The sequence below is a fragment of the Catharus ustulatus genome, chromosome 3 (assembly GCF_009819885.2).
Source record: "Catharus ustulatus isolate bCatUst1 chromosome 3, bCatUst1.pri.v2, whole genome shotgun sequence".
NCBI classification, from domain to species: domain Eukaryota; kingdom Metazoa; phylum Chordata; class Aves; order Passeriformes; family Turdidae; genus Catharus; species Catharus ustulatus.
In genome coordinates, this window is record NC_046223.1 from 87,793,367 (window position 1) to 87,820,685 (window position 27,319).

Sequence of the window (27,319 nt, forward strand, 5' to 3'; positions counted from 1 at the left end):
CAAATGGGTATCTTTTTCACAGATTAGCTATTTTGCCTTACACTTCTTTTCATGCATTTTTCTGTTCTTCAGGACATTAAGTTCTCTGGACATTGCTAAGTAATCCCTTCAAAAAGCTGACACAGTTCCATGGCTCCTTACAGGAGCTCTGAGGAACTCAAGGTTTTTAACCTTTAAAATGAGACACTTAGTCACAAGTTGCTATTATCATCAAAATACCATCAGTATAAAAACATATACATATACATTCCCTTAGCTGAGTGCAACTCAGTGTACATTTGTTAATCTGCAGCATGCCCTTCCTGCTGAGGTTAAATAAAAAAATTAAGTAAATCCCTTGATATGTACAACATGCATCTTGTATACAAAGATTATCACTGGCTATGAGAAAGGAATTTTTTCAGGGACCACTTAAACTTCTGAGCCACTTGTTAAACTGCTGAAAGCATACCTCTCATTACATACAGCCTATGGCTTCTAAAACAGACAGTAATTTTTCAGTAGCTTCCTGTACTTCAGGGCATAGAAGACTGAAACCACTGTACTTGGAAAGAAAATTGTATTTTGGAGTATGTACTTTATTATACACTAAACCAAGGTTTATGGTGTTTTATTGAGGGCAAAATAAGATCTAGGAAACAGCGAAACTATTCATTCTAATACAATTTGAATTCTACATTAGCAAGAATATGATTTCAATACAGCTTTACATTAAGAAACAAGACCCACAGAAAAGAAATGTTAAAAAATCAGAAGATCCCCTTGAGGAACTATTTTAGTTTTCCTTTTTATGTAGACAAAAAAAGATGTTCATATTAAATGTCTCATGAAGAAGTGTGGCCTTGGTTTCAAGCTTTCAGTGAACAAAAACAACAGAGAAAATTAACAGAAGATGTCAACCGTATTTTTTAAATCTCTTTTGTTAAAGTTGGAGAAGCATTTATTCTCAGTGCTATCTGCAAATCCTATGTGGCTAAAAAAAGTACTAAAATTACCTCTTTTCTGTATATTGATTAAATTTTTTTTATATAAAAGTTTGCAGAAAAGGTTTGTATTAACTCCCTTCAACATTTTTTTAATTATTTAAAAATTAAATTACAGTAATTTCACGATTACAAGCTGCACGGAGTATAAGCCGCATTTCCAGTGTGTCGGCAAAGTTCATGTCTTTGTCAACACACAAGCCGCACCCAATTATTAGCCGCACTTCCGTTCGCGGCGAACTTTCACAAAGTCATCATTTAGTAACAGAATCGTGGGATCACGGGGCTTACTGCAGGTGCCGACCTTGGAAACATTATTTCCAAGTGAAAAAAGACACAGACCATAGCTGCAGCAGCGTACCCTGCAAGTTTTATTTACAAGCCGAAAAAGACACGAACAATAGTGTGGTCATTTTGCGAGCATTCCCAACGGATCCACGTTGCCTATAAACAGCCACTCAGCCGCGCGGGTGAGCAGCCAAGCTCCAAGTGGAGACGCATCTCCGTGCTGGAACAGCCAGCTACTCCTCTGCATGAGCACGGCCTGGTCCCTCCCCTCATCTGCCCCAGCCCAGCCCCCCCGCTCATCCGCGCCAGCCCAGCCAACCCCCACCATCCGCGCGAGCATGGCCAGCTGCGCAGCCGCACAAGACTGAAAACACTTTAAAAAGTACAGAGGAATATCACACACTTTTATCAAACTTCCGAGGTAACTCGCCGAGGTAACTCACCGTGATAATACCCCCCGCCCCTCAGTAAAGCCGTCATCCACAGGCAGGCAATAAGCTGTTCTCTGATTGGTTCATCATCGGAACAACGGGAAACCATGGATTTCAAACCATTTTTGCTCGGGACAGGACCGGCACGGTACCAGGTAAGGGCAGATATCGCATTTTTGTTAATATATTAGCCACCCCGGATTACTAGCTGCACTTCTGGGTTTCCACCAAAACTTTGGTCAAAATGGTGCGGCTTGTAATCGTGAAATTACTGTATATCTAAAAAATATAAAAACTTGTGTGGAGAGGTAGGGCAGTGCAGGAGGGTATCTTCCCCAATAACTTGCAGCTGTACTGATTATCAAAGTAGTAACAACCAACATCTGTGCCTGGCCAATCAGTCTTGTGGATATGAAGGAGTAGGTCAGCGTTCCACCAGACACAGATACTTGGAGATGCAGATGGATCAGAAGGCTGCTGGCTGTGCTGAGAGGAGCTGAGGAACATGTGGTTGTGTAAGGGACAGATAAGGTAAGATGATGTTGTATGAGGGACAGTTCAGGGTTAGGCAGCCAGGATGGGGTCAGCCTGGGGTAGCCAGCCATGCAGAGAGATAGAAGGAACCAAGGATATGTGAAACTGCCCATAAGAAAAGGAATCAGTACATGCTGCCAATAAGAGAATGGAGTCAGAATTAACAGACTTGTACAGAACTAACAGAGAGGTTTATGAGAAAAAGAAATGGTGGTGTATAAGAAAAAGATATGTAGAAGAAAATGTGTTCAGTTCAGAGTTGTATGAGAATAAGGACTGAAGATAAAAATATGTAGAGTTTGTGAATGAAGACTGGTAAAGAATGCCAGTGAATGGGCTGTTGGTGTTTCCAGCCCTCACTGTTTTGCCTTAGCAATGTGCTAAGAGAGGAACTCAACAAAGGACTCTATTATCAGAAGAACTACATGGGCACCTTGACCAGCATGGAAAACTGCTGTCTGGATGGCGTTTTTCTGAAGGCAGAACCCCAAAAAGATAAACTCATGACCACTCTGCCAGTGCAGCAGGAATTTCAACTGAGCAGATATTTTCACTTCTTACAATAAGGACTCCAGCGACATTAAAAATATGAACTAGAGGAAAATAAAATATGGCATACAGGACCAAGTCTGCACAATTATGTAAGAAATAAAAACTTACCTTTACAGCATTAAATAGTGCAAATCTGCACTGTTTAAACAATTCAAAGATGGTCAAAGTGCAGTACATGGATTAGCAGCTGCCTGAAAGGAGGCTGTAGCCAGATGGGAATTGGCCTCTTCTTCTGGGTAACAAGCAATAGGAGTAGAGGAAGTGGCCTCAAGATATGTTAGGGAAGGTTTACATTGGGTATTAGGAATGATTTCTTCATGGAAAAGGTTGTCAAGCATTGGGCCAGATTTCCCAGAAAATGGTGGGGTCATCATCTCTAGAGGTATTGAACAGATGTGGGACTTAGGGACATGGTTTAGTGGTGGACTTGGCAGTATTGGATTAAGTTGGACTCAATGATCTTAAAGGCCTTTTCCAATCCCAATGATTCTGTGATTCTTCTTCTGGAGTGCATTTTAATGCAAATACAGTTTTGTTAAACATGCTCCCTGCTCAAGCAATGAACAATATGCCCTGTCATCAAACACCAAAGCATGAAATTTTAAGAAGAAATGCTGGTCACTAGCTATTTCATATGTGCATGCAGTCCCAAATAACTGCACAATATGCAAGGAAGCCACCTATTAAATCCACACCATGGTACCTTTGCCTCTTTGGACACATCGCTGAGCTGCATGACTGACTTTGGACATAAAATGCAAGTGGAGAGATTCAAGGATATTCTCAGCAATACATTTTGGTAAATGACAAAACTGTGCCTATGTGGAAGATGTGCTAACTAACTGAATTAGGTAATTGAGTTAACTCCATCAAACCTCTGAGTTTAAAAGCATCAAACGAACCTTTCCCATGAGCTAAAAATGTTGAACTTGCTGTTAAACTACCATTGTAAAATAGTGATCCCTAGTACCATGTATCATATACATTTATATATACAATATATCTGTCTTTGCCACAAATATTTGTATTCATATCTGATTCTTAGGAAATTATCACTCTGAGTACAGCATAAGGCTTCACTATCCAGGAGGTAGCAGGCCAGATAACACAGTTTGTGTTCTGGTACAGAGTGTGAAGTCACATCCAGCTGCAGACATCAACAAAGCTGGTTATTTGGATTTTTTTATTGTTATTGCTTTGCCTTGCAGAACAGAGTTCTGAAACCTTCACTGAGACCATGGATTCTTGAGACCAAAGCCTAGAGATTATCCAAACACACAGGAAAGGAGGAGTGACATTGAGACGAGAAACAATCTGAAGAAAGAAGATGGACAACTGAAAGAAAAAGTATTATCTCAATTTAACAAAGCAGACCTGAGGTACAGACAGACTTCAACTTCCCCAGAGTGGCAGCACACAGAAGTTAACTGTATCTCAAGTCTCTGTCCAATAACTTAACATCCAGACTGATTCTTTCTTAAAGTGAAATCAAGAAGTATGAATCTCAGAGTAGCACTACCAGAACAATGAAAATTTTACTGGATGACAATGATTGATCATTGCTCCTGCCAACAGGATTACTACAAATCTTACAGCTACAGTTATACCTAGCATCACAGCAGCACAGTGCACCTCTGCAAAAAAATCAGATACTCTGATTATAATTTCTGGCAAGCAAGCAGCTGAATTAGCAAAAGCCCATCACAGTTAGCACTTCTGGCAAAAACCTATCCTCTAAGTACAACCAAAAGTATTGAAGACATGGGAAATAGATCATTAAATTGTCTTAAAGTGACCCATCCAGAAGTGCTGGATCCCAGCACACAATCTGATTGTTGCATGTGAGTGTTGCATATCAGTTGTGATTAGACAACTCAGTATCAAGGGCTGCTACCTTTCAGGTGTTTCACAATAGTTAGATTAGAGAAAAAAATTGTTTTAATAAGATTAGTGTCGTTAATTTCCCTGCTTTCACAATGGATGATCATCCTTATTGACATCAGTGACAAATGGTGTCCATCAGGTGCCTGTACTGGGACCAGTTTTACTTAATATCCTCATTAATAACAGAAACAATGGCATCCAGTGCACCCTCAGTACATCTGCAGATGACACCAAGCTGGATGCTGTGGTTGACACACCTGAAGGACAGGATGGCATCCAGAGGGACCTGGACAAGCTCCAGAACTGGCCCTGTGGGAATCTCATGTGCTTCAACAAGACCAAGAGTAAGGTGCTGCACCTGTGTCAGGGCAATCCCTGGTACTAATCCAGTCTGGGGCATGAACAGACCTAGGGCACATCTGCTGAGAAGGACAAGCACTGCTACTCCATGTGCTGCTGCTGGAGGGGAGGCTGGATGTGACCCAGCAATGTGCACTTACAGCCCTGAGAGCCAATTGTATGCTGGGCTGCATCCAAAGCAGCGTGGGCAGCAGGGCCAGGGGGTGATCCTGCCCCTCTGCTCTGCTCTGCTCTGCTGAGACCCCACCTGCACTGCTGCATCCAGCTCTGGGGTATCCAGCTCAGGAAGGACCTGTTGGAGCAGCTACAGAGGAGGGCCACCAAGTAAATTAGAGGGATAGAGCACCTCTCCTGTGTGGAAAGACTGGAAGAATTAGGACTGTTCAGCCTGGAAAAGAGCACACTTTGGGGTGACCTAACTGCAGCCTTCCAGTACCTAAAAGGAGCCTACAAAAATTACTGGAGATGGACTTTTTATAAAAGCATTTAGTGGCAGGACAAGGGGGAATGGCTTCAAAATGAAACAAGGCAGGTTTAGATGGGATATTAGTGAGAAATTCTTTGCTTTGAGGGTGGTGAGGGACTAGAACAGATCACCCAGAGAAGTTTTGGATGCCCCATCCCTGGAAATATTCACAGCCAGAGGCTGTGAATGGGGCTTTGAGCAGCCTGGTCCATTGGAAGGTTTTTCTGCCCATGGCAAAGGGGTTTGAACATAATGGTCTTTAAGGTGCCCTCCAACCCATTTCATGATTCTATGATTCTCTGATTCCGAGATCTATGAGTGATCATAGTATCACTACCATTTCCTGAGACTTCTTGAAATTACAAATTCAAAATTAATAGACACATGTTGGTACAGGAGCAAGACATCACGGATAAACCAGGTGTAGCTGATGTCAAGTTTTGTTTCTACCAAAGTGTTTATTCTGGGAAAGAAATACAAAATTGTCAGTTCCAAGCTGCAACATATACAGATTTGAAATACCCATCTCTTTCCTCCTTTTCTTAGTACAACCCAAGGTGTCCTACATTCTTCAGTCTTCTTTTCCAACTTAACTTGTGACTTGTGTCTCTACCTCTCCCTCATCTTCTGTCTTAAAAGTAAAAAAAATATTTTTTTTAAGGAATATCCCACATTCAGGAGCAGGGGTTTTTTTGCGGGGTGGGCTGTTGCTTCTAAAGGTGCACACTTGTGGTCAGCAGCACTCTGTGAACAGTAGCATTTGCTTGAGTAGCTGTGAAGGCATGATTATATCTATCTCAGTTTGAGATTTCATTGTGCATACCTTATAAAGCACACTGGGGCAGACACCTGTGTTACATCCTATAACCTTAAGGTCATTCAGAACAATCAAAACTGAAGTTTCATCCAAGGCAGTGTCCTGCTGTCATCCCTCCCAAATGTGGCCCTGATATACTTTTTTGCTTCTTCCATATCCATCTTCTGGCTGCCAAGACACAAGACAACACTACTGCTTATCTCTTTCTCATCACTTTGGAAAATTCATTGCTTTCTCCAACATCTGGAAAAGAAAGAGCTAGCCCAGGGGAATCAAGGCTTAGTTAAGTGTTAATCACAGTATTAATGTGTGGCAATCTTTAATTGTGAAAATAAGATTCATACTGTAGCCAAATGGGAGTTTCTACACTGGAGGGGAAAAGGTAATAAAGAACTGGAAATGCTCCTCTTCCCCTTTCCAGCTGTTTCAGTGCAGGATCAAGGCAGAGACACCTATGTTACCTCTATAGGGTTTACAGGCTGTTTCCTCTCTCCACTTCCTTTCCATTGTACCACTGGGGAGAATGCAGAGAGGAACAGCCAGATGTTCCAGGTGGTGGGATCAGTACTAGAAGTGGCCAATCAGGCCCATGATACCAAAGCAGCAGTAAAATAAGACTGCATTAAAGCATGCTTCCTCGTCCCAAATGACACTATGGAGCCTATGAGATTATCTACCTATGTGGTTTATCTTAAAAACTGGAGCAAAGTTTTCTAATGCTCTCTCTCAAGGTCCTATATATGACAGGCATATGCACAGTCATGCACACAGCAGGAAGACCTCCACACACAGGGGACCTGGGAACCAAAGAGTTATCCCTACATACCAGAATGTGGTACTGGGGAAAAAACTACAGAATAGTGCCAAGTTCTCCCAGCCAAGAGCAGCTGCTGATTTAGCAAAGCAGGGACTTTTACACATTCTGATTAAGGTCTCCCTGCACAGTGAATTCTTTGGCCCCCATTATTCACCCTTCTCACCTGCTGAGGCTTTAGATGTACTTCCCTCAAATGTCAACATTCTTTAGTTATTTTTCTTTCCATTTAATCAATTCTTTTTAGGTCTGTTCTTCACCTACCCAAAAAAGCAGAGATGCCACCTTTAATTAAAGACAAAAACACACAAACACACACCGTTCCCCCAGGCACTGAGCCTGCACAGATTAATATGTACATGCACATAACCTCCAATATGTCAGGCTGGAGATGACAAGGCTGGACAGACGCAGGGGACATGGCACCCTGCCTATAAACCCTGAGACTAACAAAACATTTAGAGCTTACAGCAGATCTACTTAAATCTCACCTCACTCCTCTCTGCTTACTCTGCTAGGAAGGTAATCTCCTGGTTCAGGGTATTTCTACAAACTCCGTACAGCTCCTGTGATAGCAGGGACCCTTTCCTAAACAGAGGAATCATTCTTCTTATGAGTAAAAAGATTAAAGCAAATCTCAAATACTCAAAACCAATTCAGGAGCTTCAAAAAAGTTCCAAAATTCTGAGATTCAATTAACATAGCAAATTGCTTTGAAAAATAATAATGTGGATTGCTACCATCAGGTTTAGGAACTCTAAGATGTGGCTGAGCTTGGTTTCCAAGTCCTCTGCTGCAAACAAGGAGACCTAACCATCCTCTTTTTAAATAAGACCAGATCTTTTATGTGGATCTATCTTTTAGTGAGAAGGTATGTGACAACCAAATAGTAAGAAAATACTACAAAATTATTATTTTCTGGGAATGTTGGATTCAAATGAACTGAGTTGTGCACTTCCTTCTTCAGTCAAACTATCCTGTGTTTCCGGGCACTCTTGCTGTACCACCTGAGATCTGTGAAAGCAGCTCTGCCAAGCCTCAAGTGTCTGAACCTAATGACTCAGACCCTTCTCTTTATAGTCATGAGGCTAGCTTACACTCTAAGAATTTCTAAACCTTTGTGTTTTCTACTTGCCTTCTAATTTATTTATTATCACACTGAAAATAAACGTTCACCTCCTCCTGATTTGTGTGCTTAACCATCTCCAGTTCAAGCCCAAAGGGAAACAGACACATAAATAAGCAAGTCCCAGGTCTGCTACCAGAGGATCCATCACTTTTCATTACCCAATTCTCAGCGTGCAGAAGTGCTAGTTTACACTTTTTCTGTACTAGACAAATAGCCAGCTGCATCACTCATAGCCTACATCCAGACTCCCATCCCAGCTAATTCTAGGCTTCCCCTAACATCTTGCTCCTGTCATATATTCCTCCTCTTCTGATCCCCACAGCACTGCCTGTAATCCCCTCTGAGTCCAACCCCTTGTGCCTCAAGGAACATGTATTTTCTTAGTTTCCCACTTACTTGTGTCCTTCCCATTTTCCTGCTGTCCCTCACATGGCCATAGACTGCACTTTCATCCTCTCTTCATTCCTCTTCTCCCACAGCAACCAAGCAACCACAGCTTTTCTAGTGAATAGCCTTGCCAGCACAATGCAAAATGCTGACTATTTTGCAGAATTTTCTCATTAACCTGGTGGTTACCTTGTGAGAGCATTTTAAACACCTTAGCTAACATGAAGCTTAAGTTAAATGTAATAAAATAAAATAAAGATGTTATCAAAGACTCTCAGTTTCACTTATGGCAGTTTAATGATAATTCACATTCAAAAGGTACTGCTTCTCATGTGGAAGGAAATATACTCCAACCTCAACAGCTATAATACTCTTTGATAAATGAAAGATCCCCAAAGGAAAGATTAGCCATCTCACAAATTACACAGGAGAGATCTGAAGAAAGTGGCACACTGCTGCACAGGTCTGAAAACCTAGTCAGAATCACTGACTGAGATTAAACCTTTGCCATTGCTGTCTATGTCCAGCAATGAAACATGAAGAGTCTGGGGACTACTTCCACTTGAGGAAATACCCAGGATGTGTCCAAGGGATCTCCATGTTGGTCAGCTCCAGAATCCAACACCTTCTTACAAGCTCCCTCCACTATCTGCTGCCCACAGCTGCAAAACCTGGTTTACAATAGCAACCAGCTTCCCACCCACTCCTCTCTCCTAAACTCAAGGAGTAGTACCATTGGACATCTCAAATACCAGTTAACACCTGTGTTTAGACAACAAAATCCCCTCCTGGGAAACACCAGCCCAGCTACAGTGCTGTCACTACACCCCCAGGGACAGTGCAGACATACCCTCTGCCATGACTGGACAGTGCTTTGTATCTCTGAACACTGACTGCAGTTTGTCCTCTCAGCTATTTTTTATGAACTGAGAATGACATTTTCACTGAACAACACTGCATTTCCCTTACAATTTTGAAGGTAGCTCACCTTAAACAGAAATGTAATTTATTATGTTCACAATGGCTCCTTAACCCAGTTTGATTTGACTAAGGTTTTATTTTATGAAGAATATGATTATAATGCCTGGAATGAGGAAAAAGAAAAACTGCATGTTCTTAAAATATTACAGATTGAACCCTGCTGTCCTAGATACTCTGTAGATATAGATGTAATATGTATCTTTGTAACCATAATGATTTAAACATCTGTGAAGTAAGTAAAGTTGAAAGTCTTAATGCAAAATACAGTATGAGATAAAGAATCATACATTATAACTTCATAAACTGTTTCTTAATTCAGCTAGGAAGAACTATGTTACTACAGTGCATGACTTGAACTGTCTTCTAGAGAACAAATTCTAGTGGTACTTTTCAGGCTTACAACGTAAAACAAAACATATTTTGGGAACTAATAAAAATATGCTGATAGCCCATGCAGCCCTCCAAAGGATATTTTGCTACCAAATAAGAAAGGCTCAACTTCACAGTGTAAAAAAACCTTGGAGACTGCTGGATTCTGACAAACAATGGAACTGCATGGGGTTTGAGTGGCAAGGTTTTGGATCTACAGAGTGACTCCTGTGAGAAGCTGCTCAAAGCTTTCCCCATGTCCAACAGTCAATGCCAGCTGCCTTCCAAAATGGACCCATCACTCACCAAGGCCAAGCCCTTCACTTGTCAGTGTTAGTGCTGCTGGGATAATCATAGAATCACAAAAACATTAAGGTTGGAAAAGGTCACGGAATCCAACTTTTCACCAAATGTCACCATCATTTAAACCTTAGCACTAAGTGCCACATCCAGTCCTTTCTTGCACACTTCTGTGGACAATGACTCGACCACTTCCAATGCTTAACCACCCTTTCCATGAAGAAATTCTTCCTGATGTCCATTCTGAACCTTCCCTGGTACAGCTTGATATCATTTCCTCTTCTCCTGTTGCTGGTTGCCTGGGAGGAGAGCCCGACTCCCACCTGGCTGCAAACTCCTTTCAGGCAGTTGTAGAGAGTGATAAGATCACCCTTGAGCCTCCTTTTCTCCAGGCTAAACACTCCAGCTCCTTCAGCCACTCTTCACAGGACCTGTGCTCCAGACCCTTTACCAGCTCCATTGCCCTTCTCCAGACTTGCGTCAGCCCCTCAGTATCTTTCTTGCAGTGACAGGCTCAGAACTGGACACAGGACAGAGCTGTGGCCTCTCCAGTGCTGAGTACAGAGGGACAATCACTGCCCTGGTCCTGCTGGCCACACTACTGCTGATACAGGCCAGGATGCCTGGGCACACCCTGGCTCACATTCAGCTGCTGTCACCAGCACCTCCAGGTCCTTTTCCATCAGGCAACTTTCCAACCACTCTGCCCGCAGCCTGTAGAACTGCAGGGTGTTGTTGTGACCCAGGTGCAGGACCCAGCTCTTGGCCTTGTTGAGCCTCATACAATGGCTTTGGCCATCGATCCAGCCTGTTCAGATCCTACCCTCCAGCAGATCGGCATGCCCACCCAACTTGGCACTGGCTGTAAACTTACTGAGGGTGCACTCAATCTCCTTATCCAGATCAAGACACTAAACAGGACTGGCCCCAGTACTGAGTCCTGGAGAACATCACTGGTGACCAGCCATCAGCTGGATGTGACTCCATTCACCACCACTCTCTGGGCCCAGCCATCCAACCAGTTTTAACCCAGATAAGAAGACACCTGCCTAAGCCATGGGCTGCCATTTTCTCCAGAGGAAGTCAGTGTCAATGGCTTTACTGAAGTCCGGGTAGACTACATCCACAGTCTTTCCCTCATCCACTACGCAGGCCACCTGGTCATTAAAGGAGATCAGGTTGGCCATGCAGGGCCTGCCTTTCCTAAACCCAGGCTGGCTGGGCTTGATCCCCTGGCTGTCCTACACACACTGCATGATGGCACTTAAAAAGTTCTGTTCCACACTGGAGTAGGCGAAGACTGTGAGGCGTTCTCCCCTGAAAAGGAAGGAATGGCAGAGACAACATGTGATAAATTGACTGCAGCCCCTATTTCCCATCCCTACGCTGCTCTGAGGGAGAAGACAAAGAAAATCAGGAGTGAAGTTGAACCAAGTAAGAAGGGAAGGGTGGGGGAAAGTGTTTTAAGATTTGGTTTTATTTATCATTATCCTACTCTGATTCTGACTGGCAGTAAGTTAAATTAATTTCCCCAAGCTGAGTCTTTCTTGTGTGTGGCAGCAACTGCTCAGTGATCTCCCCCTGCCCTTATGTGGGTCCATGAGCCTTTCATTATATTTTCTCTCCCCTGCCCAGCTGAGGAAGGGAGCAACAGATCAGCTTTGGTGGCCGCCCAGCATCCAGCCACATTGAACCCAGCAGAGCACACAGCAATAAAAGCTTTCCTGAACTCTCTGTTGGCCTCAGCTTTAGCCTGAAGGAAAATGTACTTTTCCTTTTTCTTCAGGGAAAACACTTTTAATTTTCTTGTTCGTTCAGTTCTTGGCCTCTGACAAAGGAGTCAAAAGGGTGGCAGTTGCCAAAGTCACTTATTGATTTTCTTGGTTTATTTATGAATTCCAGACATGCAAGTGCCCATCTTCAAATTTTAACACCTGGTATTTCACACCATTAAGTAAATTTCCAGGAAGACTACTTCCTTTCCACCTCTGAAACTTTCACATAACTAGTGAGCTGCCCTCACAGAAAGTTCATCAAACTTTGGCTTTCATAGAAAGCTTTCAAATTCAGGTCTTCTTCACTAAACCTGTATGTGAAAGTTACCTGCCTTTTCTACTTTAAAGAAGACTTTCTTCTGTGATCTTAAATCTACCAGTACACAGGAAGGAAAGCTCTGTATTAAGATGAGAAGTAATAGGAAGCAGAGGGAAAGGTAAAAGGTACAGTACAAGATCAACAGGAAGTTTCAAGGCTAATCCCAGTACAATACATTGTAGTAATCCAACAAAATGAGAGAAAAACCATGAATCACTCTGTCGAGGTCTTGATTTCAGAGAAATATGGCAAACACTTATATGCAGGCAATAAAAAACACATGACCATAAATTCTTCAAGGATAGAGCAGAAAGCACTCCCAAACCACAAACCCTGTAAAAACTGAGAGGGCAAACCCCCTCCATAACAGGCAGCATTCCTGTTGCACTGTTCTCCTCAAGATTCTTCCTTCATATTGTTCATGTCATTAATTTTACTTCACATCATGGAAATCTCAGCTTTTTTCCTTTTGATCTCATACAGAGCAAAAACCAAGAAAAATCAGATCATCTTGGCTGAATGAAAGACAGAGCATTGTTTCACAAGCCATGTAACCAGCTCCTTTTCCACACGGACTGCTCAAACCTGGTCAGACAGGGACAAGCCTCGAACCTGAAACAGGCCCACCAGAAAAAGGGATGTTACAACTGAATAAACCTGTAAATTCCTGCTAAATCCCTAAACTGATCAGTTGACTCCCAAGAACTTGTGTTAGCAGTTTTTTCATAGTGAGTGGTAATTGTTTGAAAATACCTTTTTAAGGAATGATGTTTTGCTTCAAGCTGATGAAGAAAGATTTAAAAACCCTTGCAAGATAAATTATGAAGATATTTTGCTTGAAAAAGTGAGAGCTTTTAAATTTAAAAACTACAATCAATATGAAATCATCTAAAACATAAAATACAAGAATCATAATATATTAGTGAAGTTCTATATTCTTCAAATAGATTTCTCATTAAAAAATCAATATCTAATTTTGCTCTGAAATACAAGAAAAATGTACTGTGCATTTAATCTCAAAGGAATTTACACACTTTTTACATATACACTAGCAGAATCAATTCATATAATTCTGCAATTTCCACCTTTGAGTAAATACAGTTCCTTTCTGTGAGTATATTGAAAAACAGTTTCTTGGAGAAACCAAAGGAAAACAAAATGCAGTATTAAGACTGCAGGAAGTATGCAGAACACAAAGTAATTTAAAAAATACAGATACACTTCTGAAGAGTAATAAATAAAGTGAGGCAGTGAGGTGCCTTTTTTATTTAATAGGTAGCCATGCCTTGCTTTCACTTCTCTTAGGTTTACTTTCTATGTAAGGCTTGGGGTGTAAGTGAACAATTACTGGATGCATTTGGGTAAAATTTGCTTCAGTCTGCAAAACACAAGATTTACACAGACGTATCCTATTTAAACAAACTGAACAACTCTTCGGTTTTACTCTGGTTAACAGATGTGCTTCCAGTGAGGTTTGTTCAAGGCAGAGTCACCACAGTTCATCAAACTCAGCAGAGACATGGGACCACAGAAATATAATGTTTTGCTGCTCCGTGGCAGCAACTGTCACTTGTCCTTAAGATATGACTGCAGACAAAATTGTTCCTAATTTTCAGCTCTTGAACAACTTTCACCAACACGCTCTGCATGTTTACAGCAATGCTAAGCAACATAATGTTGTAATTAAAGTCCATAAAGCAACCTGCACACATTTCTGTACAGCCTAGTTCCATATTCTTAGGTGCAAACACATATACACATATAAAGCCTCTTAATTCTCATCCATAAAGTGCAAACCCATTGCCCTGACACTTTCCAGGTAGCATCCTGGGCCAAAATCAATAGAGTTAACCTAGGATGATCTAGAGTCCTCATAAATTCTGTCCTTTCTTCTAAACTGCCTCAGCTCATGCTCCATGTGCTCCATCAAATAGCTGCCTTCTCATTCTACATCCGTAGCTAAAAACACATGACCAGAAGAACATTAAACCGTAGAGATGAAGTTTGTTGTGCAATGTCAAACTTTCTGCAAAACAGTACCAAGGAGACTTATCACTTAAAGTAATTAAAATATTCTTAAGTTTTTCACATTCTTTTACTGCCCAAGCTTTCACATTTTTTCATCTGCATCTTTAGATATCATTTAATCAATACAAAATTTAGTCTCCTGATGTCAAATGTCAAAATTATTCCAAAGTTAATACTACAAATAAGAAAAAGTGCAATGACTTTAAATAGTCAAAAAGTTTGAAAATAACTTCATATAAAAGGCTAATTAAAAACTTAGAGAATAATAAATATACATGAAAAAATACTCTGCTTTCTTAGAACTTGCAAGTGCTAAAGAAAAAAGATGAGAAAGCTCAGACATGTAGCTATTGCATAGCTCTTCATGCTTTTTCCAAGACCAATGGAATCACTAAAAGAAAACAGTCACACTAAAAAATCATGATTCAAAATACAAGTAAACATATTCAATCATCCAGCCCCCAAATTGGCCTTTTCTCACATAAACTGCTTCATTGTCATTTCTTTCAAAATCCTATTACTAAAATTTTAATCCTTAACATGATTAATACCCAGAAATGTAAATAGTTCATGGTGAAACTGGATTGTTTGTATAGTGTATGACCATGGATTTTCTAAATATCTGGAAGGAGAATGATGTATTAGTAGAAGTATTACAAAATCCTAGTTTATGGATATGATTTTGAACACTTCACAGTGTATTCAAAGACTTTAAGATTAATATAGATTTTACAAAAACCAGAAAAATTTTCCTTCATGGGCAGTGGCTACAAGACGTTTAGTGCTCCTTAGGCTCACAATCCAAACAAGATTCAAAAAAAATGCATAATCTTTTATTAGACCTACTAGCCTAAGATGTAGACAAGAGTTTTGGATACATAAATACTTTGACCAATTCAGAGTATGCAGTATTGGTAACCTAGAGAAACACTTGAGAAGACACTTCACACTTAGGTCGTTCAAGCATGTGAAGACTTCCATTAGCAATTTTCAGAACAGAGTGCTCTGCTTCTTGCTAAAAGAATAGTACCCTTTTCCCCTGCAATATAACAGTACTTACACTAAAATAGTGTTGTTTGGCTGCTCTCCATTCATTAGCAATGTCCTAATAAATTTCATATAATGAAGTTCAAAAAGTAACTCTCAATTAAGGATCTTAAATAACTGCATTTTGATGCAAGACATTTAAACAACCATTCTAGAAATATACTAGAATTTAGTGCTTATCTAAAGTCCAAAATACACAGGAAATTATTCTTGGTTACACCTCAGATCCTCAAAATTTGAAACAGGTAATTTTCTAAATCTACCACAATCATCACTAAAAAGTGTAGTTTTATCTGCTAGGTTCATCCCTGATCAAAAAGCAACTCTCAGGGCATATACTGATCTTCAGTGATTCCAGAAGGCTTTAATGTAGGAAAGACAGATGAAAACATTAGAAGATTCTGACACTACATTTTTATTACAGATATCTGAAAAAACTCCATATACAGACAGGTACATTCTCTTATCTTCAATATTATGAAAAGAACTTACCATAGGCAAAGTGTACAAAGTCTTGACACCGCAAATGAGATACACATGATGTGAATAAACTAAATAGGTGTTCTAATATAATCTAGAACTGTCTGGAAACAGGTACTCATCATGCCATATCTCTTCATGCCTCTGAAGCGGCAACCGTATGAATGGTTTTGTGTGTCATTATTCTGAAAATTGCAACTAGCTCTTCTTGCCTCTGTAATTTTCTTGCTTCTGTGCCAGAAAATATATTTGGAACATGGCTTTCCTGCTTAAAACTCTCTCTGGATGTAAGTATCTGACAATGCAATCAAATTTTGAGGATGATTACTTCAGTTCTAAGTACTAACAATTACAATGCTATCCTATCAATTGTCTTATCTAAGAAACCATTAAATCAAACTCATGATGGTATTCTTTTCTGCTGCTTGTTGTGAATATCAAAAGTAAGTCTGACTAACATTTACTGTCTAGATTCCCAAACTAAGCTACACTATAAACATTGCATAATATTTTACCATATCTACGTAGTAAAAAATAAGGGATAAAATGACCATAATTCTTGAGAGATATAGATATCAGATAAGGTATCTGCATCCTTTCAGATCTAATACCTGGATTTGACTGAGGCAAATCATACAGAGGTGCAAATCTGGTGAGGTGTAAACCATTTCACTAATTGTAAATTTATGCAAGTATTTTCAAAAAGCAGAATAAAACTACTCACTTCTGTATTTGTAACTGATGACATAAGATTTTTTTACATGTTTTATCACTGCTGGGAAATGAAGTCAGACTATAGGCACGCAAACTTTTTCCCCTAAAACATAATTGCATGCTAACATCTATTAATTAAAACTGATAGGCCCAGGGGAGTAGACAAATGCAGCAGCCACCAGTGGGTAGAGCAAAGGAGAAGGTAAAATGAGCTAGAAATTATAATTGGCTCTAACTATTGGCAACCCATAACAGAATTTCAGTTTTGTCATTTTCCACTTTCAATAATGCCTGCATTTCAACAAGCTTGAATACAAGGGCAGCAGTATTTTTAAATAGCCTTTTCTTAAGGCATTAATCTCAAGTCTTAAAATGCTTAGTAACCGCTTGATGAAGGAAACATGCTAAATCTTTGTTAGATGCTTTCCTATCCAAGGATGCAAAAAACTTTGTATGGGTCTTCAGAAATAAAAGGGTATTGACAAGACAGAATTTCAAATCTCTCTTAATGTTGTTCTTCCTCTGCTATTTTCCAGAAAAATAAACAATAGGATAGTACCCTCCCCCTCTAAGAAGAAGCTTCTTCTGCATAATTCCTTTCAAGATAAGGTTTATAACAACTCTGTACTTTGAGAAGTTCCTGCCCAGAGATCATGTTCTTTCACACAGTCTTTGTCTTCACCCTTCTGCAGGGCATAGATAATGCCCTGAATTTGAAGAATGACAGACTTCTTAGTTAGAAAGTATTACTGCAATGTCAGACAAAGCTGCCAATTAAGCTCTGGCAGAATCTTGTATCAAGTGGAGAATCATGGGGGAAGACACATGCGCAGAAATAATGCCCTGTGCATTCCAATAAAACCACTTAAACTGGGGCCAGAAAGAGCTCTGGACAGCAGCTTGCAGCTCAGACGTTCTGAAAGTTCAACATACGCTGATCTGAAGCCTGTGTTAAAAGATGGTAGGAATGTTTATTACTGCCTGTCATCCCCTATCACCTCCCATTCTTCTGTAGCTTTTAAGAAATGCCTATCAATCTGCTATTGTCTGCTGACAGTCTCCTGCTCCTCCTCAGCAGTGAGATGGCTGCCCAGTAGATCAGTCAATGACTGTCTCATAATTGCCTTGCTAGTGATTGTGTTCAATTGTGAATGTGTTTTGACTCCTCGGTCTCCTTAGAAAACTCAGTCCACTCTCAAGTGAAAAAATCACTATCAATTCTCTGAAATACCCTGAAAGGCATGAAAACACTCCTTGTTGTCTGCTTTGTCAAAACACATTTATGGCTATACCTGCCCTCTCAGACTGATGAAAACTTGAAGCTTCAAATTGGCCAAAAGGCCACAACAGTTTCTGCACTGTTCAATTCTCTCTCCTCCTTTCTGTGCAAAGGCCTTGGGCAGTAAAGAGAAAAGGGTGAGGACCAGTGACTAAAGCAATCTTTGAATGATATGAGAACATGTTTAGATATCGGTCTCTCTTGTAAGCCTGAAAACAACCAGTATAAGGACATGCTAAGTCTTGCACAAGGAGAATAATCCCAGGGGGCCAACCAGCTGGGAAGAAGCTCTGCAGAGAAGCAATTGAGAATGGTCAACATTGGTCAACACCAAGCTGAACATGAGCCAGCAACATACGCTTGCAGCAAAGAAGGCCAATGCCATCCTGGACTGCACTGAAAAAGCATCACCAGCAGACTGAAAGTGGTGATCTTTGCTCTCTGCCATGTCTGGATGATAAATCTACTTCTGGGCTTCTCGATATAAGAAAGACATGCTGGAGCCTGTGCAGCAAGGAGTCATAAATACAGTCAAGAGATTGGAGGACATCATGTGAGGAAAGGCTGAGAGAGTGGGGACTGTTCAGCCCGAGGAAAGAAGACCCAGGAGGATTTTTATACATGTAAATTCCCAGTGGAGAGGACAAAAGAAGACAGAGCCAAACTCTTCCCAGAGTCACCCAGTGACTGGACAAGGAGCAATAGACACAAACTGAAATGCAGGAAGTTCCATCTGAATGATTACTGTGAGGGTAGCTGAACACTGGAAAAGACTGTCCAGAGAGGTTGCGGAGTCTCCATCCTTGGAGATACTCCAAAGCCACCTGCACTTGGTCCTGGGCTACCTGCTGCAGATGGCCCTGCTCTGAGTAGAGACAATCTCCAGAAGTAAGATCACTTCATCATGGATTTGTACACTCAAGTGTCAGGATCAGAGCTGGCACTGTCAGGAAGAGGTGCAAGGTAATATTTGAACAATCTTTCTAGGTGATTCAGGGAGCTTAAAATATCCATGCACACAGTAAGCAACCTGCACTCTGCTCCCTCTACCACCATAGGGTCTGAAACATTATGGTTCCAAACTGCTTTAAGAACAAAGGAAGAAATAAAGGCTCTCAAGCAGAAGCCTCCATTCCTCCTGCTCCAAAGTGAAATTCATGCAGCCATAGAAGGACTAAATAAGAGGGAGGCTGAATCGGAGGAGAGTCTTGTTATTGTTTATCTATTTCATCCTTTAATTCCTTGGTGCCAAATGCACAACCAGTTCCCATAACTCTAAATTCCTCCATTGTTTCTCAGTGGGATTAAAGATAGGTTTTCAACCCTACATCCTAAAGATAAGATAAGGACAGACTTCCTCAAGATGGCCCCTTCACTCTCATTTCTGGAAAGTGGCCCAGTTTCAACAGAAAGGAAGAAGAATGATCCTACCTCTTCCTTCCCTGCTTTTTATGGAAGGGCAATTATTATCAAGGGACTTGCAGCACACAAGCTAAGAAGGTCTTGGAATTGTACTTCCTCCTGTTCCCCATAAGTACTATACAAAATGAGGATGGCAGCAGCTGCCACTTTGAGCAGCATTCAGTGTTTTCTGACAATGATAGGTGTGGTCCAAGTGCTAGAAAGGGAGAAGGAAAGACATTGTCTCCAGGAAACTGATTGAGAGCACAAGCCTCCTGGCCATTGGTTAATCTTCAGTTACACAGTAGTGAAGGCTTCCAGGTGCCCCAAGGAAATTACATAGAAGTTACTCTGCAAACCCTGAAACAGATATTCTCACCAACTGCAAGTGACCAGGATTTGGCAGCCCTGAAACATGAGCAGCTGCAATATCCCTATTGATTCTAGAGATCTGAGTTATATTGAAATCAAGCTTGTGTACCATACTAGGTGGTCAAAATAGGGTGTTAGCATCAAATTTTCCCTAATTAACTGCCATGAAAATTCTTGAGATATCTTTTAAGATGGAAAGGTTTCAAGTACATGCTACCCCCTCTACTGAAGCTACTCAATTAAGAGGTACAAAACTACAAAGCATCTCCTGTGTCTTAGCTAACTTTCCATTGCCACTACCTCACAACACAGCCAACATAGCCAACATAGCCATTGTTGCCACATAGCCAACAATCTCACGGCTTTGTTATGTCCCATCAGAAGCTTAGTAAGAGCTTTTATCCCCACTTAAGTTTGCTCCAGCAAACAAATGCCATGGTAACTAGGAACCACTTTCTAATTACTGGCCAAAATTTGAGCAGAACTGGAACTCACTAGCTGTGTTCTCAGCTGCCATAGTTTCCAATTAATACTTGCCTAATCCAATGAGATAAGGCACACAACTGCATATAAGCAAAATTCATCTTAAGTACACACATATATATACTTCTGTGATTTCTCTGTGATTCAAGTTTGCTGTACATAACTGTGGTTTTGTACATAACCTTATACTCACAAGCAAAATAGCTTTCTCAGGCTACCTAGTTTAAAATGTACCCTCTAAACCTCTAAACTATTTTTTCTTTCAATTTTACACACACACACACACTTTTGCAAATAAAGATTTGTTTCTCTCTTCAGTTTCATTGAAAATGTACCCTTTCATGCTTCTTCACAATTTTTTAGTCACATCCGTCACCTGTTGGGCAATATCTGGACTTCAGGCTAGACATCAGTCACTCAACAATGAAACTCTTCCCTCCAGCTACAGGAGTATCTACCAAGTAAAACAGGAAAAAATGCCTCCCATGTGAATTAGGCTGCGGAGGAGGCCATTTTACTACTGTTCTATGCAAACATTTATTCGTACAAAAACAGCAAAAGCTTGGGTGTCTAAGGCCAAGTACTACTAAAGAGATTATAGAGACTATAGTCTTCAGAGATACACACAAAAATCTGGCAAAGTCAGTGTGAAACAGTGAAATAAGAGCAGATGAGGGTTGAGTATACCTTGGTAAAGCCCCATATACCCAACAGACTGCTTTCCATATAGCTTTCAAAGGTGTGGCAAATAGGTAAGTGATGCTCTCACAGCCACAGAGGAACACAACACAAAGCTCTGAAGCTCCGAGATGAGACAAAGGACTTGCTTCCTGTCCCAGACTGTGAGACTGCACTGAAGAGGTTTCAGTTTCTACTTAGTGCCTGGCAAGCATCAAAGTGTTTATATGGATCTGAGTCTTCTTCAGTGCCATCCAACAGACTAGGACCACAGTTCATTGAATGAAGGCATGGTAATGGTCTCAGTAATACTTGGTGACACTGTCCCTGTTACAGAAGGAATGCAGAACCTGCCTTTGGAAGGCAATTTCAAGGCAATCAATTAATGACAAAGTGTTCCTCAAGCCAAGGTACACCTGTACATAAAACACGCAAAAGGAACCTTCACAAAAGCCCAAACTCCTTAACACATTACTGCCTGGTATTCAACAGGTCATAGGACACCAAAGTGTTCCCCTTCCACAAACACCATCCACAGCAGTGTGCAATCAGCTATTGGAAGGGTGTGGGGAGCACAAGGTCCCTACTTCTGACCAGGTGTCCCTAGAAAAAGAAAGCCACACTGGCCAGTATAAGATATATCTTTACCCTAAGGGGGTGTCAAGCTCTGTTAGCCCCACACAGCTGAAGGAAACTCAGCAGACCAACAAACTGACAGACAGAGGAAGTTCCTGGAAAGCAGCGAGCAGGTGGTCTCATACCCAAGGACGCATCTGTAATGCTCCAGTGCAAACAGCTCAGTGTCCATGGTCCCGCACCCTGTAACAGCGCCCTGTTCGCAGGCTGGCATGCTGCGGTGCGTGCTGATGTCAGCATGAACTGGCGGAGAGGGTTTACAAGAAGGCTTTTAGCTCAGAGTCAGAAACAGGGATCAGGAAGGAGAGGGACACAGCCTCTTCACCAATGACCCTAACTGCTTTCACTTCTGAAATCCATACAGTCCACTCACAGAAACACTTCAAATTCCACTGGATCCAAAATTTTATGATCACTGTGTGAAGAATAAAGTCATTTAACCAATACTTCTTCCTATGGTTTTCTCCTGTGAGGAGTGCTGGAAAGGAAAATTACAAGTACTGTTTTAGAAACTTTCATTGCTATCAGGACATCCAGAACAGGAGAGAAATTCTGCACCCTTTTTAGCCCTTATGATTCATGAGACAGCACATATCCGGCCTCTGATCAGCCCAGGATTGAAGGTAGCCTAGTTTGCAGCACTGATTCTCAGCTTCACTTTCAGGGAAAATTACAGATTTGCATGTGGGTGTTACAGATGGAAACATTTCTCCACCAGGTGGTTTTAATGAAAACTAGTGGCAGTTTTGTTGAGACATTTGGATAATCAGAAAATCTTTTAACAAAGATAATAAGAAGAAGTGGTGATGATATCTGATTTTTATAATATAGCTGTGTCATCTGATAGCACCACTGTATATTTATAACAACCCTTTATAAAATTATGGAAGTAAATTCTTGTCAAAATTCCAGTCTTAAAAGAGTTACTCCATGGAAAGGTGTGTCAAACTCTTATTCCAAAAAGAAAGTAAGTGCTCAGTATACGGAAAAGACAAATGATCCCAGAAAATCTAGTGGCTCTCTCTAAGAGTTGAATCATAACCCAAAGGAAAAATATTTGCATGACTTTATTTTTACAAACTAACAATGAATTAAAGTGAGTATACAGGTTTGTAAGTTTTCCAGTGTATTTCCCCTTAATTTCTGACTCTTTAAATAAAGACAGAAATCTATTTAAAATCACAATTTCTCAGGCCAATGGAAAGTTATTCCTATTATTTGAAAGAACTTTTGTAGGGAAATAAACTTTTTAATTTGGATATCACAAACCTTTGAAGATCATATAAAGTAATTTCTAGTTGAATTCACAAAGCACTTCATTTTTGCCCACTTCTAAAAATTATATTTGAAGTGTCCTATTTAGCGAAACTGCTGAAGATTCCCATAATCTCACAGGAAAGGAAATACCAGTCCAGAATTCAGAAACACCAACGAAAAAGGAAAAAAAAAAAGAAAAAAAAAAAAAGGAGAGTGAAAAAAGGAGGAAAATGTAATGTATTCTCTACCCAATGTTAACAAGAATAGGGCTGAGAAAATACCATCTCTACCAAATGAAGTTCATTCTCACAGCAACTGTAAGATTTATAGTATTCCTCTACAACATCATCACAGAACCAGTAATCTTCTTCACAGAATAAAAGCTAAATATTTATAGAGAAGTAGCTGTGCTGGAGGACAAGAAACAGAAGGATACATATAGAGCCTTTGAGCCTTTTTTATATTTTCTTCTGATTAATAGAAACTGAGAAGGGATCCTTCACTCACGTTTCTCCACAGTGACTAACACAATGCATCTCCACAGAGCATTTCTCATTCCAATCACCCCACCTCCAAGGGTAGCCACACCCCAAGCACAATGAACTGCAACAGCAAACTGAACTCTTCGTCTCGAACTGAGATCCAAGCACCACAGTCCCGGACAGCTCCCAGCCAGCACAGCACAGGCTGCTGGGCCCCAGTACCCACCATCGCAAGGATCTCTAGTAGCCCCTGTAAAAATTCAGTCCAGAACGAAGAGGAAGGGGCAGGGACAACAACGTACTAAAAGGCTGTCCCAGCTTCACCGCGCAGAGCGCACGGGGCCGAAGCCGGGAGCCTGCGGGGCTTTGGTGCCCAGCCCTGGGGAAGAGCTGGCACCTGCATGGCTCAAGTGGGTATTTCCGATGCGGCCGAAAGAAACACCCAGATCACGTCACAGCCCCAGCGCATCCCTTGCAAGCACAGGTGCACGCAAGCAGGCGGCAGTGAGGTAAGGATACACCTCCTGTGGCACGGAGGGGCTGCGTGGCGTCAGAGGCTCGCACTGTTCAGCCACCTCTCCCACACCTCCCGCCCGGAGCGAACAGGCCTGACGGGCTGTCATGAAGGGAGAAGCCGTGATTCTCCTCCACAGGCCACGACTCCGAGCTGTTTATTCTCTTCACTCGCAGTAGGCGATTCAGCAACGTTACGTTTGAAGCCTCCGACTGACGGAGGAGGCTAAAAAATGTGATCACATGCGATGCTTGGCAGGGACGAGGGAAAAGGTTCAAAAGAGGCTGTGGGGATCTGGTTTCCAAACATGGCACCTACCCACACCCCGCGTTCCCCGCACCCCTCCCAGTGCCGCCGGCAGCGGGATAAACCCATTCCTCCGCCGTCCCGCCACCACGCACGCCCGCCCGCCCGCTGGAATGAGCAGTGCGACTAATTCCATCTATTTCCTTATTACGAACGCCCCGCTGCCCCACAGCGCGCTGCTGGCGCGGCTGCCCGCCCTGGAGCGGGCGGCGGGCGGGCCGGGAGCGGCGGGCCGGCCGGGCGGAGCGGGGCCGGGGGTGTGCCGGGCGGGGGCAGCGCCCCGGCCCCGCGGCGGGCGGCAGCGGGGGCCGAGCCAGGCGGGGGCAGCACGGCAGCCGCGGAGGCTCCCGCACGGAGGGAAACCCCACCCAGCGGCCCCTCCTGGCAGAGGCGGGGTTTTGGGGACCCCAAAGGAATCCCACCTCGCCCCTCACCCCCGTGTCGGGGTTTCCGCCCGCCCTGCGCCGCCGGCTCCCTCGGGGCAGGGAGGGCCGCTGTCCCGCTCCGTCCCGTGGTGCCGGGCTCCCCCGGCGGTGCTGGTGCTGCCTCGGAAGGAGCTGCCCGGGGTGGGGGAGGAGGAAGTTACGGGCCGGGAGCGGAGCGGGACCGGGGCTCCGCGGCGCCAGCCCCGCCGAGCAGGGCGAAGCGGCCGGCTCCGGGCACCGGCCGGCTCCCGCTGTGGCAGCGCCCGCTCCGCCCGCCGGCGATCGGTGCATGAATGAGTGCCTGAATGAATGAATGACTAGCGTCTGCTTACTTGAGCATGGCCTCTTCTTTTTCTTCCTCCTCTTTCTGCCGGTCCATCACTGCCATGATGATGTTCCTCTCCTCCTCTGTCAGGTGGCTCAGGTCGGGCAGCTCCTGCATCGGGGGGGGCACCGTGGGCGGGCGAGGGCCGCGGGGCCCCACCGAAGAAGACATTTTCTTTCCGCCTCTCCCTTACACCTTCTACCTTTGCACAGCGAACCCAGCCAGCCTCTCCTCCGCCCCCTTCACAGGGTAGTCCTCCGAGCAGCGGCAGCCGGCAGCTCTCTGGCAGCAGCGGAGGAGGCGGAGACCCAGCCTTTCATGGTTGCTTGCATCCACCCCGGCCCGGTGCTGCCGCTGCTCGCTCCCTTTGTTTCCGCGGCTTCGGGGAGCTCAGGGGCTGCCGCGCCGCCGCCCGCAGCCCATCCTCCCGGCGGTGGGCGTGCGGAGCGGGGGTGCGGTGGCGCGGAGGGCTCCGGATCGCCGCCGGCGGGCTGCGTGAGGGAGCGGGGGGGCGGTGCGCGCCGCCGGCCGGCCGGGAAGGGCGGGTGCTGCCGCTGCGATGCTCCGCCGCTGCGAGCCTGGCGCTGGAGGAGGGAGGGAGGGAGCGAGGGAGGGGAGCTCGGTGCCGGTGAGGCGGAGTCCGAGGCGCGGTGCCGCTGCCCCTGCCCGCGCCGGGCACACGGGCCGGCCGCGCCTCTCTCTCCTGCCGCCCCTGGGTTCGTCCGGCGGCCGCACGGCCGCGGCGCTGGCCCCGGCACCGCCGCCCTCCTCACGTCCTCCTCCAGGTTGTCTCACCGCAGGTGCTCGCCCGTGTTCCCGCCAGGGCTGCCGGCTCACCCGAGGCAGGGCCACCCGTGGCAGGGTATGGGTTTGCTGCGGGGCTGCCTGGGGCGCTGGGGAGCCTTGGGCTCCCAGTGCAGCCGCCACTCCCTCGGGCTGGAGCTGTGCTGGCCCCAGCTGCAGCCCGCTTTCCTTAAGCCAGCGCTGTCACTGCTCGACCATCCCTTCCTTAGAGTCCCACGCTTCAGCACTTTCTTCACACGCTTCTTAAACCCCGTTCGTGCCACCCATGCCATGGTCCACACACACCTCCCACGCGGGTGGCAAGTGCTCTTATCTATCAGACCCATTTTTAACTACTGTGACCCACTGAAACTGGCCACAAAACATGTCACAGTGCCGACCGCTCAACTGAGGGGTTAGTGCACACTGAAACAAAACGTCATGTTGAGACAGATCGCTTTCCTGTCACTTTCTGGTCTGCTAGCTCTGAGTAACTTCATTTTGGGAAGCTGGTAATGAATGCAGCAGATTTCTCTACAGGAGATCATCTGCATGTAATCCACTGGCCAAAAAAGCTCATGCCTCTAGCTCTGAAATGTCCTCTGCTCATACGTGTGCCTGTCAGTGAATGAAATCATTCAGGCTACTTAGAAATGCAAAGTTAAAATACAGAGAAAACTGCACTTTCAGGCAAAATGTTAGTTACCACTAACAGATGCTGATACTTAAGACCTCTCAGTTGTACTTCTGCTGAGGTCACAGCATGGAAACAGCTCTGGTTTCTAGAGAGATCATCTGATGAGCACGAACCAAAGGGGGAAAAAATCTATGCTGGCAGTGTTCAATGCTTCTTTCTGCCAAACTTGGCAAGTTTGGAATAAGGGAGAGGGACCAGATTTCTCCCAGCCACGCTAATACCTCTCACTCAAATTCTGGAAGCCATGAACCTTCATGACCCTTTGAATTTGAGTGGAATTACTGTGGCCATCTGCCTATGTCCCCCAAGAGATTTTCTGCAGGACACAATTTGATAACATAATTTATAAAGAAAAAACATAATAAGCACTATGGTTACCACCAGAACTTTTGTAGGATAATGCCTGAGTTCAGTTCAGAAACTGAAGTCTCCCAACTTTTCCAGTTCATGAAGGAAACAGAAACTTGAGTGACCGACAGATGGCTCAGAAAAGATCACAGTGGTGTTAATAAGCAAAGCACTATGAAAGGCTGGTGAATATAATAATGTCACACTCAGTTTAAGACACAGACCCTCCACTAACTGGTGTGGTGATTTGTCCCAGGGCCTGGCCACATTATTACTGCTAGATGTAATCCTTCTAGCTAAGTACTAACAAATCAATAAAATCACTTCCCACCATCTGTGACCGGCAGGGAAGATAACCTTCATGTAGCAGGCTGGTGCTGAAGAATTTATCCATTCATTAACAACAGGCAGCCACTTCAAAATAAAGGAAGCAAGACTGAAAAAATAAGATGATGAGAAGAATGTAAGGTACCACCATATGTTTAGTATCAGAAATAACTAGAACATGACTGGAATGGTAATACTAGATATAATAATTATGTTGTTACAGGTATACATAGGTAGTCTATACTCAATCCTTCAGGTAATTTGGGTGGACCTGCATATGCCAAGTAAAGGATGTAGCTCAAGTAACTGCACTCACAAGAGCAATGGCCTTAGTGTTCAAGAATCACA

At 43.3% G+C, this 27,319-nt stretch overlaps 1 protein-coding gene across 27 annotated transcripts in view; it reads right to left on the bottom strand.

The window, feature by feature from the left end:
- Positions 1–25,278, bottom strand: part of RIMS1 (regulating synaptic membrane exocytosis 1) — a 310,442-nt gene extending 285,164 nt beyond the window's left edge. For 17 of the 27 annotated variants that reach the window (XM_033054822.2, XM_033054845.2, XM_033054816.2 and 14 more), the window contains exon 1: positions 24,824–25,274. In XM_033054822.2, the coding sequence (XP_032910713.1) occupies positions 24,824–24,987 (164 nt within the window). In that variant the 5' untranslated portion in view covers positions 24,988–25,274. Of the gene's footprint in view, positions 1–24,823 lie in introns of all 27 variants that reach the window. The other 10 variants (XM_033054837.2, XM_033054832.2, XM_033054836.2 and 7 more) reach the window with 3 other exon arrangements.
- Between the last annotated feature and the right edge of the window lie 2,041 nt (positions 25,279–27,319).